This window comes from Mus caroli, chromosome 12, assembly GCF_900094665.2.
Source record: "Mus caroli chromosome 12, CAROLI_EIJ_v1.1, whole genome shotgun sequence".
NCBI classification, from domain to species: Eukaryota; Metazoa; Chordata; class Mammalia; order Rodentia; family Muridae; genus Mus; species Mus caroli.
In genome coordinates this window covers 42,556,761-42,573,560 of record NC_034581.1, presented here as the reverse complement: position 1 = coordinate 42,573,560, position 16,800 = coordinate 42,556,761, and the positions used below count along the sequence as shown (strand labels likewise).

Genomic DNA, 16,800 nt, shown 5'->3' with positions numbered 1-16,800 from the left:
GGAGTCAGATCTTGTTACGGATGGTTGTGAGCCACCATGTGGTTGCTGGGATTTGAACTCCGGACCTTCGGAAGAGCAGTCGGGTGCTCTTACCCGCTGAGCCATCTCACCAGCCCCGTGCTGTGGATTTCTAATAAATTATATCCTACATTGTGTTCACCGATACAAGTCACTAACTGAATATGCTTTATAAACCATAATACTCTATCCAGGTGCACCTTTCCTTCTTGACTGGTGGCATTATGAGAGTGTAATTTCCTGCATGCTCACCCCAAAAGTCCCCCTACAGGACAGGAATTCTGGATCCTTTTTAAAATCCAACTTTTTGAGGAAAAAGCTAGGAAAACTTGAAGAATTTTCTTACATTTAAAAAATACCTAGATTTTTTTAAGTCTGCCCCAAATTTTACTTTGGTCATAAGTTGGCAAAATTAATCAATTTTTGAACAATATTTATTCAAACATAAATTTATTAAAATACTTTCTTAATTACAAAATATACAAAATTATACCCCTTGTACTTGATACTATTCTGTTCTGTAATATTGCTTACCCTATGAAAATATGAAAGCATATTTATATTCTAGAGGTATAGTGTAAACAGTGTACCATAAATCTCAGAGGAGCCTACTTAGGCAAGGAAGTCAGGGAAAAGCCCATTTTAGAAGGGTGAGATATGATGCAACTGGAAAGAAGGCTGCCACAGCTCTTTAGTAACAAGACTGACTGACTTGGAATATATGTACTAATGTTTAGAGAAAATTAATGGTAGTTAAGTACAATAGGGGACAGATTAGCAAGACCTTACATTGAAGAGTATTATAGACTAATAAGATCATTCCTCCATTCCTCATTGTCTGGGAGAGCTCCTTTAATTTATCTTTAAGATTATTTTTAAAAGTGAAGGTTTCGATGCACTTTACTCTTTTTTTTTGTTGTTTTTTGTTTTTTGTTTTTTGAGACAGGGTTTCTCTGTATAGCTCTGGCTGTCCTGGAACTCACTTTGTAGACCAGGCTGGCCTCGAACTCAGAAATCGCCTGCCTCTGCCTCCTGAGTGCTGGGATTAAAGGCGTGCGCCACTTTACTCTTTATGTGCTTAAAACAAACCAAATTTTGAGTCATTGTTACTGGTGAGAAATATGAATAGACCAATAGACTAATGTTAATGTTGTGGACAGACGGGGTTTCATCAATACGCCAATTGAAGAGTTGCTATTTAAATATTTGGTTCTTAAGGAGTAGTGTGGAGGGCTTGTTTAATATAACACTGAAAGTTTGGGGAACTTGTGATTAGTAGACTAAAGTAACTGACTGGTTGGCAGATGTGCATAAAGAGAACAATTGAGATCTGTTGCGCATTGCTTTTGGTGGTTTCCCTGTAAATATTACATGTCCTTAGAAAAATACTGCTATAGAATTCTTAGAAGGAAAGCCACATTTGCTGTATAGTTTGTTTATGGAATAATCTCTGGACCAACAAAACTCATTTTGACAAGAAATCATCATATACTCTCTTAAAACATTTAGTTCTTAATTCTCTAAAGCTTAGTTACACCAATATTTTACAAAAGGTCTAGTGATAAAAAATCTTGATATTAAAAAAAAAAAGACTTTATATTTCAAAGACTCCACTGTTTAGGAAGAAGCACACAGATCTCTGTGGGTTCAAGGCCATCTTAGTCTACTTATCAAGTTCCAAGCCAGTCAACACTATATAATGAAACTCAGTTTAAAAAAAAAAATCGTGGGCTGGTGAGATGGCTCAGTGGGTAAGAGCACCCGACTGCTCTTCCAAAGGTCCAGAGTTCAAATCCCAGCAACCACATGGTGGCTAACAACCATCCGTAACGAGATCTGGCGCCCTCTTCTGGAGTGTCTGAAGACAGCTACAGTGTACTTACATATAATAAATAAATAAATCTTTAAAAAAAAAAAAATCGTTTCTGTAACAAGTAATTCAGCCTAATGAATCTAATGACTTGTTGAATAGCCATCCAAGTAATATAGGTAAAAAGACTTCTCCTGTGAAAGGAGAAGGGGAGAAGCAGGGCTCAAAGCCACTTGAAACTGAATATATATATATATATATATATATATATATATATATATATATAATAAAATATGTGCTTTACAAATGGTATACATTACAAATTTAATATTGGTGTTACTGGGATAGTCAGATAATTACATATTACAAAATATTTTAATTGGTAGCATTTTATAATTACTATATATTAATAACTGCACAGTAAGTTGATATTTTCTTTAAGTATTTTCTTAATAAAATCACTGTACTCCTATATTTTATATCAAAACACTTTACAAGGGTTTTTCCTCCATATCTGTGGACCTAAGAACAATTTGTCCAACTATTCCATTGGCCTAATTAATATGAGCCTTTAAACTAAAGGCACTATTGTAATATATTCATATTCATCTGTTTATTAGGGCAGTTTTTCCTTCTCGAATTTGAAAAGTCAACTGAAATGAAAACTGCCTCACATATATTTATTATTGCAAATTATAAAAATGATGCATTTGTGCTTCAAAGGATCTGTGTGAGTAGTAGCTAGGAAAGTTGTCACATTTTTCTGTCATTATTACATCAAATATTTCACCCTAGAAAATACACTAAGTCTTTGCAGCGATACTGCAATACCATATCCTTTGTAGTACATGTTTGATTAATTCTCACCTACGTAAAATATTAAAATGTAACTTATTTAATCATCATGCTTAATGATAAAACCTCAAGATATTTAAAGCACAGAAATATAATTCAGAGTTTTAAATTATTTATTTCATCCATAGAAGAAAGGGAAAGCAACCAAATTATTAAGGACAATTTTGATGAATATGAGCTGCATCAATTATTAATAGATATTAAGAATATATGAAAATCCTAAAGAATAGCAATAAAATTTTGATAGATCATCTGAATCTAAGTTATTATAAAATCTGAGCCTCATATTGCTGCTGTTACATCTACCTCTTTGCCCTAGTTAAACACCTCATGAGGATTTGTATCTCAACAAGATATTATCCAGTACTTCAGATTCATTCTATCTTAATGAACATGGACATTCAGGATCTGGTTTTAGTATGGAGTAAACTTATAATGGGAGAAAGGGACTCTAGATTTAACATCTATTTATTCATGAACTTGAGTGTTGGCCCGAGGTTTATACAGAACAGATGTTTAAATGTATGTGACCCCTCCTATGATCCCATGTCATTTACTGAGGTTGAGAAAATTAAACTTTAGTGTTGAACACATACAGCAAACAATAGCATCCATCATGTTAACAAGGCCTCAGCACATCATTGCATGGAAAAGAAAATACATGTTAAAGTGACTTCCAATGATGAAAAGTAACGTTTTTCTAGGAGAATGACAAGAAGTAATTGCAAAGCCAAAATAGAAAATAAAAGAGTTGAAGCTATTAAGTCTTCATAAGGGTTCACCCCTGACTTAGTACCTTTTCCAGGGTGTGTGTGTGTGTGTGTGTGTGTGTGTGTGTGTGTGTGAGAGAGAGAGAGAGAGAGAGAGAGAGAGAGAGAGAGAGAGAGAGAGAGAGAGAGAGAGAGAAATTGAGAGATAGTATGGCTTGAAAAAGTCTTTGGCCAACTACTTTTCTAGGTGTTGTAGGTTTTAAGAAAGAAAATACTTTAAGGGAAGAAGTAATGAAGCATAGCCTGATTGTGCAAGTAGTTTGATGGTATTACCAGGAGTCAGTGAGTTGATCCAATTTGTCATTGATTTTATTCTGAACTGCTTTATTCTGTCTAAATTGCAAAGTTCTGGCACCTGAAACACAAATATCTGCCCACATACATATTCATATACTTTCCCTTGCACTGGCAAACGTCTAAGTTAGGTCTTTGCTCAAATATCAGAAGCTGATAGGCATATAACAAAGTAACACATACAGGCTTGTCTAAACTATACAAAACTATCCTATTTGCCTATTAAGAAATACTTCCTTTAAAAGGTCTTTCCTGGTCATATTATATGTTAAGCACAATATAACACTTGAACAAAACCCTGAACTGCCTTGCTAGAAAGTAAAGGTTTCTAAAAGGTCTGGGTGAATGACTCAGTGAATATCTACAGTTTGCTACAACACTTCTCTGTAGCTTATCATATGCTTAGAAATGGACAGAAAAATCAGCTCATAGTATCTTGTGGTTACTTTGAACATAGGTGGATGATGTACAACATATTATACCCTTTATTTTGAATGTACCATTTAGCATAATGATAATTTTTAGAATGCTGTCAGTTAACATGTTTATTAATGAGGTTAATGTTTACATTTTCAGATGGCTCTAAGTATATTAAAATTTAATATTTTAGAAGATAATGTGATATTAAGAACACAGAACTACAAATTAAATTGCTTTTATGTATGGATCCCTAAATTCATGTGGAATCAGCTTGTTGGTGATGTTCAACATATTAAGTAGGTGGATACTTTTATGCCAAAGTAAACTTCATCTCACCACTTCTTCAAATCTCCGACTGTATTCATTGCTAGGAAAGTGGCTCTTCCAATTTTATTCATCTAATTTCTTGAATTTTCTTTGACATCTCTTTTCCCCAAAGCAAATTAGAGGGAAAGAAATGGGACTGCTCTTCATGCATAAGGGCAGGCTGCCTTTAGCACTCATGTGAGTTCCTATCAGTCACCACCATGATTTCGAGTCATGAATTTATTTTTACATGCTTATGCATGCATATTTACATATATTAGTTACTCAGTTGACCTTAAATTCCATTAAATCTGAACGACTAGGTGGAAACTTTGTCCATAGGATTTTGTTCTCGTTATATTACATTTTATTTCGTTTTGTTTTGTTTAATGATCAGCTTAAGGCTCATAAACGTTGATTTGCTCCTGAACTGCTTTGTTCCCAGACATTGCCATCTTCCCCAACTACCACCAAGTCCTCTCCATCTGACCCCATGACCACCTCCAGAGCCAATCAGGTACAGTATCATCCTCTCATCTACACCATACTTTCACAGCGGTTGTGCCAACTGGAGAAACAGATACTGGTGGGTTAAGGATTTATTCGTTCATTCTCATATATGCACCATGATCAGATTCCAAATAACCTAATAAATAAATATCAATCATTTTTTTTAATTTTACATGCATTTTAACTTCATTAACAAAAAATATTCAGGTGGTAGACTTTATCAGAATTTTGGAGTTCTTAAAACAGTGATCACTTTACAAAGCCCTGGCTGTCAATTTATGAGTTGGTCTTTTCATCTCTTTCAATATATCTTCTTAGTAGTTTTTAGAAATAAATTAAGCATATAACATGGGTTATGAATTGTATTAAAATTGAGCATCGGTGTGTCTTTAAGGGTGAAAGTAATTTTACTTTTTTGAAACCAGCCTTACTTTGTAAACAGTTCAATGATAAGCATTTCTAGCTTGAAAACTGGTATAATTTTAGTGTTATTTAATAATTAGAAACACAATATATTTTCTTATATATGAACTCTTAACCACATTCATTACAAGAGTATTAAACCTTTCAATGAAAATTAGATCTTATTGCTTCAGTTTGAAAGTTATTTGGGAACTAAATACTTGCAGGCCACTTTTCAAATTTGTTGAGTAAAATAAGTATTAAAATGTTTAAACATTTTCACTTTGTGTGAGTTGAGTTTTATTCAGATGAGAAGTACTTTCTTATTTCTGCTTTTCAGTTTCAGTAAATAAAGCTTCATGTGATTATTTAAATATTAACATCTTATATTTTAAAATACTTTTATTAGTTGGCCAACAAGATATTGCTACACATAGTATACACAGCATTTCTCATATTACTTAATGTAAGGCCATCAGGATCAGTTAGCTCATTGCATGATTCTAATAGTTTTGTAACCTAGGGAAAATGTAATGACTTAAGCAAATCTAAGCACTCTTAGGATACTGGTATACAGTAGGAGTTTGATTTTCTTTCTATGAAATGACACTTTCTTTAACCACAAGGATGTCATGGTGCTCCCATTTTTGTCCCTGAAGTTAAGGCCCTTTGGGACGATGAGTTCAACACTGTTCTCCAGCCTCCCTTTTTTGCGTCCATTCCCCCATGCTTTGCTTCTGTGGTTTAGAACCAAGGGAAGGAATGACTGCCTTTTGTTTGAAATGTCTCTCCTATGCTTCATCAGGGTTTGAGTTCTCAACAAAAGCTGGACAGATGAGTACAGCATAGCAAGACCAATGATTTCCCTCAAAGTAAGATGATACCTAGAAAGCCAGTCTACTGATTTTGTCTCTGAAATTAGACTTGTAGTTTATTTACATTAATGTGGATTTTAATGAAGTAATTCCTCAAAAGACCAAGTATATCTCCTTTCTTGTTAATGCTCTGTTACCTTCTAGATCTTTTATCACACTTGCTTCTGCCAAGTATTTTATCATAATGATGTGAAATATAGGCACTGTGATTTCATATTCTGTCTACTGTACTGATACGTTTTGTTATTCATACTGTTTTCTTCTTCTTTTTTTTCCCTATTTGTGTACAAAGAAGCATAGCTCCTGGATCACATGAAGCAAGCATTAAACGAAGAAGAGCAAATCCTTAATTTATTGAAAGAATTGTAGCTTATCAATAACATTTCATTCTTAGTAATTTGTAGCTCTCCCCTGTACTCCTTCATGGTAGGTTCCCATTAGATGGTAGCAGTAAAGGAATATCATCTTTGTTGTTCACTCACACGTTAAATATAGAGCATTTCTTGTGAATTGCCCTAATTACAGATCTATGTCTATAAATATAGTCTATTTAGGAAAATATAGCTCAATTAATAATCTTAAGGTTTGCAATAGTAAAATACTAGATATATATGCATATATACATACATACACATAGATATACACTAATTTGAACTTAGTTTATATTTACCCAGATATTTTCAAATATGTTTCAACTCTTATAACTGATAGAAATGGCAAAAATCAGGGATTTCTATTTTAGGTTAAAAATTAATACCCTGTGTTATAACTTGTGTAACCCTGTTGTAAAAGCAGGAAAAAAATTCTCCCCCAAAGAAAATTTCTATAAGCAAAACAGAATACAGTCAAAAATTAACATTTATGTTGTTTTCTAATCAGCATTAGCTAAATGATTTTGATGTACCTCTCATTTGCCATTAGTCATTTGTGTTACTGTTGTGCAGAAAACAATTGTAAATATGCAAAAGATCTAGAGATGAAAACCATAACAGTAATTCAAATGATATGCTTGCTCTGCAGAGCCAACATTCCAAAACTTTACACTGTAAAGATTATCATTTTTAACACTTGCCTTTTACTTAGTCTTCAGCCTTGTTAACCTGTTTCTTGGATCACACTGTCTGTGCACAGTATTGTGCAGCAGTAACACCCATGGAGATGGAAGATCCACTGTGTGATGAGCCTTGTAAATAGATAGCCAGAAGTGAACCCTAGAGCACACCGTATGTCGTGAGGACCTTGTCTCCATCTTTTCCTGCTGAGTAAGCCCATGTGAGACTCAGTTGCTAGGCTCTCTTAGAGCCTTTCATCTGACATATGAAAGTTCCCAGCTCTTCTCACAGTGCTGCGGTGTCTGAGTGTCTTCATTTAAAGGAAGTGTGAAAAATATTAGCCTTTAAAAGGAAAGGACTTGGTGAATAGCTTATTTAAATGTTCGAGTAAACAGCATACCAATACTAGTATTGTCTGCTTCTGAAGTCCAAGATATTTCTGTGGTCAGGTTCACTGCTCTCAGCTTAGTTGTATAATTACAGTCTAGAGAGCATGCCGTTGCTCTTAGTAGTGACATGCCCCGGTCTCTATTAGTAAACACTTGGTAAAGCTGGCACTGCTACATTTTATTTTTCTTTTTATCTGTTTAATTTTTTAAGATGAATGTTTGCACTTTTTATTTATTTATGAGGGTTTCAAGTGAAAAAAAACTTTAAGGCAAAGAGAATTGGTTAAACTTTCAAAAGTGTCAACAGGATCAGTAGCATTTATCAATTCCAAGAAGATGCTTATATACTCGGTCATCTCATCATACTTTTATAAGTCAGTCACTGGTGTATGGTTATCAGGAGGGGGCAGAGATAAAAGGTGCAGGCTGAGAACTGTCTTTTCTTCCCCTTTTCTGCTATTGATCTTGCTACTCCCCCTTTCTTAACCTATAACCTTATTTATACTCCACTGAAATCATTGAAGCCATCAAAAGAGAGCTTCCTAAAACTGATGTTGACAGTACTTATTAGACCAACACCTCACATACATGACTTTTGCCTTTTCATTTATTTCCACAGGCCTTGCTCTCTCAGTTCCTATCAAATCAGTTATTTCAGTTGTACAATAAGCATATCCATTTCTCTAATTATTCTTTGTCAATTTTTGACTCAGTTTCACAGTATTTCAATATGCATGCAGTTGTTTTTCTCCCATCTTTTCTCTTTTTAGATTGTGACCCTCCCATAGATGCATGTGATGTACTGCTCCTTACCCTCTCTTCCCACCTCCCACTCCTGTCTCTGATCTTAAAACACTGAACAGCCTTCTTTCATCATTTCTCCTTTCCTCCACAAACTAATCCCTCTTCTCATCCTTCATAGCAAAATCCTCAAAAGTATTATCTCTACTCTGTTTCCCATGCTCTTTCTGTCCCAGAATCTACTCCAGTGGGGCACTTCCCTCCACCACTCACCCGATATGTAGTGATAGCCAGGGGTTCCTTCTCAGTCCACATGTTATTGACCTGCCAGCACTGTGTATCCGTTTTGTTACATTCGCTCCTGTGATGTGCTTCCTGTCCCTGAAATCCAGGGTTCAGCTTTGACTGTGCTCTGTTGATCCTGCTTTCACTCTCTTCTTCTCTCTATTGTAGCATCTCACTGATGGATTTCCTATTCTTCAGATATGGGACTCCTGAGCATCATGTGCATTGCCCTTTATGTCTGCTATGTTCAGCATTTGTGCTTCAGGCATTTTGTGATGCTTTCATGCCTTACATGCTACCATATGAAGAAGACTTCTCACAGATCCAGAGGATGGAAAGTCTAAGACCCAGCATCTAATGAGAGCTCTCTTACAGCATACTCACGTGGCAGAGGGTAGAATAGAGAGAAAGGAACCAACATAGTGACTTCATATGGCAGAAGACACAGAAAGCATTCCCACAAACATGTCATATAGTAGAAGTAACCCTTTAGTGAGAGTGGAACCCATAAAATATATATACTACTTAATGCCCTGGCCTCCCAACACAGTTGCATTGGGGTCAAATTTTAGCACATGAACTGTAGCAAAGACAAAAGCTGTTTCTCAAACCATATTCAAGCAACCATGAACTCACAGAATCTCTGTGTGGGCTCATACATGCTTCTTACCATGTTTTAAACATTCTTTTCGTTAAATAATTTATTTACTTTATGTATGTGAGTACACTGTCACTCTCTTCAGTCACTCCAGAAGAGGGCATCGGATCTCATTACAGATGGTTGTGAGCCACCATGTGGTTCCTGGGAATTGAACTCAGGACCTCTGCAAGCAGTCAGTACTCTTAACTGCTGAGCCATCTCTCCAGTCCCATGTTTTAATATTCATGATTTAAATTTATTGTTTTCAAAAATATTTTATAAATGTTAAGCTTCAGGTCCCAAGTTCCTTGACCTAGCCTCTCACAGCACAACTCCAGACTGCATGCAGCTGCCTGCTTAATACTGTCACTTACACATCTAAGTACTTCATTCATTTCAACATTTCCAAAGACCAACCTAAACCTCCTTTTCAACTGTTGAAAGTTTCTATTCTCTTGCTTACATCTCAACTGTTCTAAACCAGTTTACCTGGTAACACCAGTATACCCAGCATTGCACCAGCACTTGTGAGGCTCTAACTCTGACCACACTACTTCTTTTTTTATCTGTGCCCAACACTACCCCTCACCCACTCTGGGTATTCACATCACACAGTTACTATTCCTTTCAGATTCTGACAGATTCTTCCTCAGCTCTTGTCTTTCCACATGTGAAATTCTAATCGCAGAGACCTGTTTGCTTAACACCATTGTAGTCTGTCTGACTATTTACTCCAAATCCATCTACTCCAGATGGCCACTTGACTTCCTTGTTTAGTGCGCCTGCCTGGCCTCCCTCTCGGATTGCATGGTTCTTGCTGCGTTTTGTTCTGCTGTCTTGGGAGAACTGTGCACTTCCTTCCTAATACACCTATTGTGTATTGTGTGCCCCATCACTCCTTTAGAACATTATATTGTATGACAATAGGGATTTTCTCTGTTGTCTTCTCTGGTGTATGAACCAGAACCTGGGGCATACAGAGTAGGTTCTGAGAAGGTACATGTTAACCGACTGCTATTGCATAGAACATAATCATATGTTTCATAGAATCCTTCAAATGAAACTCTGCTCGGGAATTGTCTCTAATTGTGTAAAGAAAATAGGAGAAATTGGTTGATTGAATAAAGAGATTAAGCTTAAAGAACATATAGTCTTTGTTATACTTTCCTGGTGTTCAGCTGTGCTAACACCCCTGATATATAAAGTGTTTCTCAATTCCTATGGAAAAATTTTGAAAATCCGATAGAAAAATGAGTGAGGTTCAGGAAAGGTAACTGACAGGGAAGGGAATACAAATGTCCAGGAAAAGCATGTCCAGAATCAGGCTCAGTTGCACTGTCTCTCACAAGGCTGACCTTTATCTCAGATAGAATTTTATTTCAGTATGTATGATACCCATGTATCAGATTCAGAAAAAATGTGTGTGCTTAGAAGTTAAATGGTATTTAGCAGACTAAGCATTCATACAATATTGGTAAAGGAAGTACTATGGTACAGCTCTTAAGAATCTCAGCTAAGAACTATTCTGATGTGTAGATATATAGCTGTATGTGTATGTATTTCAACGATGTTTACACTAGCAAAAATAAGAAAATGGCCTGATCTTTAGAGTATAATTCTTGAAGGATGTCTAGTATTGCAAATAATTATGTGGGAATCTGTGAAAGTGATGGGAAAGACCCAGGAAAACTAGTCCAATAGCTTTTGTCTGTGAGCTAAAACGAAGTAAGTTACTAAGAAGAATTTTCCTCTTTTTAATGGTCATAAAATATCTGCCATTTTCTGTGTTTGAATGCATCAGGTTAATGGCAGAAATATGAAAATTACTAGCTTTTTATCACTATGTCTTTCCTCCTAAAAGTTAGTTTAAAATGACAAGAGGACGAAAATACAGGTGTCAATTTAACATGATATGTTAAATAGAAATTAACATATCTATTTCATAACATAAATTTCATATTAAAATAGAAAGTCTCTCAGAGGAACTACTTGATATTGTATGTGCCTCCGAGCTTCAAAATGCCCTGCATTATTGTACATCTTGGAATGTGCTAGTGTGTGTCAGAAAGGCTCTCTGAAGAGATGCTCTATCCCAGTGAGATGCTCATTTACTGTCAGGAAATGGGTTTTAAAATTATAGCAAATTAAATTATTATATAATACATATAGTACTTTTATCTTTCATATTTATTATATTATAATTTCCTGAGTCCAGATTCATATCAAAGCTTGTGGAGTTTCTAATGTAATGACCCCCGGGGGGGCAAGATGACACATGTATTTAAACAGCTTGATATCTATAAAAGTTTCAGTGTTGGTATTAATTTAGGATTGAGAAGGTTTGCTACTTAATATGATTTAAGGTACAAAGGCATATTATTCAAAAAGTATTTTTCTGTTTGAGGGTACATTAGTAGACTTAGCTATAGATAGATAGGGTTAGATTTTTTTGCCCTGGGGATCTTTATATAGAAATCATAATCATGTTTTTTAGATTGTTTTGGAATGTTATTACCAAAAACTTTGGGACTCAATTAAATAGATGCTTTCTCCCCTTGCTTCCTTCATTGCCAGAACATCCACTGTTAGTGTAGGTGTGGAAGTGTACACACACACACACACACGTTCATAATGTGGCCTCACAGTGGCTAATTTACTAATCTGATATCTTTGATGATTTTTAAAGTCAGACCTTCCCCCTGCCCATTAATATTTTATTGGTCATTATTTAAGCACTCTGTGAATTTACCCTATCTGGGTAATCCTGTATATTTCCATGATACAAAGTTTCTCCTTACCTCTCAAGCCTTTCCTACTCTCCAGGCCCACAGCCATTCATCTGCTTGACATTTTCACTTTAGTGTCTAATAGATAGTTCAAGTTGAAATGTCCAGATCAAGCAACATGTGCTAGTGTGTGTCCTTTCTTCCCATCATCTGCATCACTGAACACATAGTATCATAGCTATTTTCATCTTTCACTTCTTAAGTTAAATATTGAATCTGGTGAAAAATAAAAAATTGAGAGCCATAAATTGCATATTAAATTTTTTTTAATTTTCAGTTACACTTTTCTGCTGACTAGAGTTAAGAATTCTTGAGCATATATTTAAGTGCATATATACCAAAATGGATATGGGAAGACCTTAATAATAACATGAGTAGCCTTTTTTTATTTAACCTGTGAGTAATTGTAAATAGCCCTACTTCTATAACAAAACTTCAGTTTAGAAAAATCTTATTTTTTTTAAAGCAGTAAGACTACTCTAAATTATTCTCACTTCTAAAATAGATGTCTCTGCCATATTGTATCATTTTACACGTTCTCTGGTTCCCTGCAGTTGACTCTAACAGCTTTCCTTTTCCCATAACTGTCTAGAGTGCTTGTCATCTCAGAGTAACAGTGAAAGTTTGAAGTGCTTCTGTGCTAGCAAGCATGGACGGCTTCCTATTCCTCATTCCAGCTACACCTCCCAAGCACTGATGCAATGCAACTTTAAAATAGACATCATTCACAAAAATGAAGACTGTTTCAGAAGCAAAGCAAAATAACATTAATTCAAATAAGTATATTAAATCTTTTTTCCCCTTTACAAGTTTTATGAGATGATTGTTCATTTTCTGTCCATTCCAGTGCCAGACAAAATGGGGTTCAGTCTCTCCATCACTATCCTAGCTAACATAGAGAAGAAAAAAATAATGTGTTAAGAAAAAATGAGGCAGCACCTCTACAAACATTCTAGAGATACTCATGTATATCAGGTATAGTATTAGTTTAAAACACAAAGCTTGAAAGAAAGGGAGGGACATTTGTAGTACTCTTACTCCTGGAGTGAGTCCGTAGATCCCATGCACACTGAGCCATCCTACTAACTAGCCCCTCTCACCACCTAATCAAATAACGTTAACTCAGTCTTACACTTCTAAAATTAATCTGAACACATTTTCATGGCTGAATTACGCTACCCACTCGCAGATAGTATGAAATTAGAAAACGTGGTGGAAAGTATACCTTAATAATAGTGAACATGTAGGAATCAGGTGGATGGAATATACTTGTTTATTTGTCAGTGTAACAGTATTAGATTTTTAAGTCACTGAAAACCTGGTAGTGTTGTTTTCAGAAACTTTCTGATAAGATTAAAACATGACTGCTCTTAACTTTTAAATATTTCAATATATGCAATATGTGACTTGAAATTTTAGGATTTGAGGATGATAAACAATACTCTTGGTTTAAGAAAGCAGAGTTAGAGATTACTGATATGCAGTTAAGAGTGCTTACTTGTCCTGTAACAGACCTGGGTTCCGTTCCCAGCACCGTTCCCCAAGGAGTTTTAAAACTACCTCCAGCTCCAGGAGAAATAGAGCTCTCTTCTGGCCTCCGTGGCCACCACATATGTCAGATACAATTATAGACATGCAAGAAAAATACACACGTGAGATAAATAAATCTCTTTTTAATTAAAACATACTTAATCCAATGGTGGGTATTTTGTGCATAGACATATAAATGTCTCTCTGTGTTTATGGTAAATCATCTTTTAAATAGTTTATTCCCATATATATATATTTTACTTTGTTTCTCTGAGTATTACCCATGTGTAACTTAAATCAGGTACAAATAGGAATGGTCAGATAAGAGGGTGACCTATGGGCAAATGACTGTGGCTAACTTCTGCTTAGAAGAAATACCATAGTAAGAATTGTGGGGAAAATGACCATTTAGGGGTATGAAGTTTGATTTTTTTTATAGGTAGCCGCAGCTAAATTGATGGTAGAATATACAAGACTTATTAGAGGTGAAAGCACACACACTGACAAAACAGTCAGTTGTAAGGAGAGAGAAAACCTTCCAGTCAGATGGAAAACACCAAAGACCAATGCAAAGAGAAACACAATAAGCGTGGGATACACTTAGGAATTCACAGCTAAACTGTGGACTGAGTATGGGATTTTTATGTCTACAGATGATAGACACAGAATGCTAGACTTGAAGCATACTCTAGAGAAGTGTACAGTCTGTAGCAGATCTTGCCTAGTTCAGTGAAGAATCTTATTGGGAAGTGTTACTGAAGGATTTTGGTTTTGTTTTGTTTTGTTTTTTTCCAGGATTTTTGTATGTGTGATAAATCTTAAAATAGACATTATTTGCAAAAAAAAAAAACCAGAATGTTTCAGAAGGAAAGCAAAATACTGTTAAGTCAAATAATTCTAGAATAAGTTCTATTTCATCTTTATAATTGCCTAAGGTAGAATTAGGGTTAGAATTATAATTGTAATTCTTTTTTATTAGATATTTTCTTCATTTACATTTCAAATGCTATCCTCTTTCCTAGTTTCCTCTCCAAAAATCCCCTATACTCTCCTCCCTCTCCCTGCTTTCCAACCCACCCACTCCCACTTTCTTGCCTTGGCATTCCCCTATACTGGCCCATAGAATCTTCGCAAGACCAAGGGTCTCTCCTCCTGGTGATGGCCGACTAGGCTGTCCTCTGCTATATATGCAGCTGGAGATTCTTTAAAGACAAATGATTTTCTGGCAAAGTCTACTAAAATTAATAACTGTTAAAATATCCTTCCAAAGGCCTCCATAAAATAAAACTAACTTAGGCAGCAACTTTGAATATATTTGCCAATTCTAAGAAGTGGTTTTAAATTTGTATTTTATAGTTTCCAAAATTTAGCTATTATTATCACAGGACTAAATAAAATTAGAATCCAAAAATATTTTATATGTTCAAACCAAATAAAGAGTGTGTGTAAGATGGAGAAATGCACTCACATGTGCCCAGTCTGGAGCATGGATTTATGTTCATTGCCTGCTTCCTTCAAGAGCAGAATGGCCAGACCTAACCAACTGCCTTTAAAAATGTTACTTTGCAGATTTGGGTTCTAAGATAGCATTGGTGATACTTGCTTCAAATTAACTAATGCATTACAAAAAAAAAATTTCAAATACAGAAGCTAAACTTCCACTCAGATGTTAGAGATGACTTAGCCACCTAGTCTAACATCTGTGCCTCAGAGAGAATGAAGATGTTACTTCAGTGCCCTGTCAGTGACTGCAGTTGCAGGTTTGATGAGCCCAGGGATGGGATAGAGATAGATACGTGGTTGTCAATAAATATAAATGCAAGGTTAGTATCTAGCTTTTTAGTTTCGGGGTTTATGAAAGTGCTATACTTGTGTGCTTGACCAATATGACTTTATTGTGATGAAGTAAGACAGAATGTGATGATTCTTGTGGCAGGATACTCAGTATAAATTAACAGAATGACCCAAGTGCACTGTCCTAAGCACTCAGTGACTACAGTAATTTCTCATCACTGCTCGATGATAGGGTGACAAGCACTACTTCTAACTAGAACTATCTTCTAAAATGGAGAGTCACATCATCAGAATCTATAGATCTAACTAGAACTATCTTCTAAAATGGAGAGTCACATCATCAGAATCTATAGGTGATGGAACTCTCACACCCCCTTAACTTAAGAAGCATCCTAAATCGTTATTAACAATTTGGTGGCCAATTTCCATAAACTTAAAATGACTATTTGTCCAATAATTTTATTGATCTTTACCTCTAAATATAGTCATAAAATGAATAAGATATTTGTGAATAGCCCCCCTCCCCCAGGCTTCTAAGTAAAAAGGAACATGAAATTAATGTTTTGAAAGGTTTAAGTGAGTATTTTCTACAGCTGTCTGTGTTAACTTTGCTTTCATTATTCTACACTGTTTCGTGGAGCAGAGAGAGTCTTTAAGCTGCAACAGATGAAGAACCAGTAGCGGCATTCTGATATTTTAGCTCTATGAAGACATTACCATCTATGCAGTTATAAGTCCCTCTTTTGACATGCTGATTTCTATAGACTGTATTGCAAAGTGCAGAGATTTAAGGAAACTTTTGTTTAATAATTTTGACTTGAAGATTGCTTTTTTACTTGAAAGTTGCATTTTCCTTTGGAAACTCATTGTACAAGGTAGTTTTATTAAAGTATGATAAAAGTCACTTTAAAGTTGTGGTATTTCCATCTTAATAAATTATGTTTAAACTAATTGTCAATTTATGATTGTACTTTTTCTAGGATAGCAAAGTAATATGATGCATGTGCAAAAAACAGAAGTATTATTTATACGTATTTTTTTTAATTACAGGTAAAGATTATAGTTCCCAACAGCACAGCAGGTCTGATAATAGGGAAGGGAGGTGCTACTGTGAAGGCTATAATGGAGCAGTCAGGGGCTTGGGTGCAGCTTTCCCAGAAACCCGATGGGATCAACTTGCAAGAGAGGGTTGTCACTGTGAGTGGAGAACCTGAACAAAACCGAAAAGCTGTTGAACTTATCATCCAGAAGATACAAGAGGATCCACAGAGTGGCAGCTGTCTCAATATCAGTTATGCCAATGTGACAGGTCCAGTGGCAAAT

The 16,800-nt window shown here is 35.4% G+C and overlaps 1 protein-coding gene across 10 annotated transcripts in view; it reads left to right on the top strand.

The window, feature by feature from the left end:
* The window catches only part of Nova1 (NOVA alternative splicing regulator 1), a 121,018-nt gene that overhangs the window by 98,576 nt on the left and 5,642 nt on the right, over positions 1-16,800 (top strand). For 6 of the 10 annotated variants that reach the window (XM_021179363.2, XM_029484827.1, XM_029484824.1 and 3 more), the window contains 2 exons: positions 4,919-4,990; positions 16,528-16,800. The exon at positions 16,528-16,800 is cut by the window's right edge and continues 5,642 nt beyond it. In XM_021179363.2, the coding sequence (XP_021035022.1) occupies positions 4,919-4,990; positions 16,528-16,800 (345 nt within the window). Of the gene's footprint in view, positions 1-4,918; positions 4,991-6,552; positions 6,771-16,527 lie in introns of those variants that run through there. The other 4 variants (XM_021179364.2, XM_029484830.1, XM_029484826.1 and 1 more) reach the window with 2 other exon arrangements.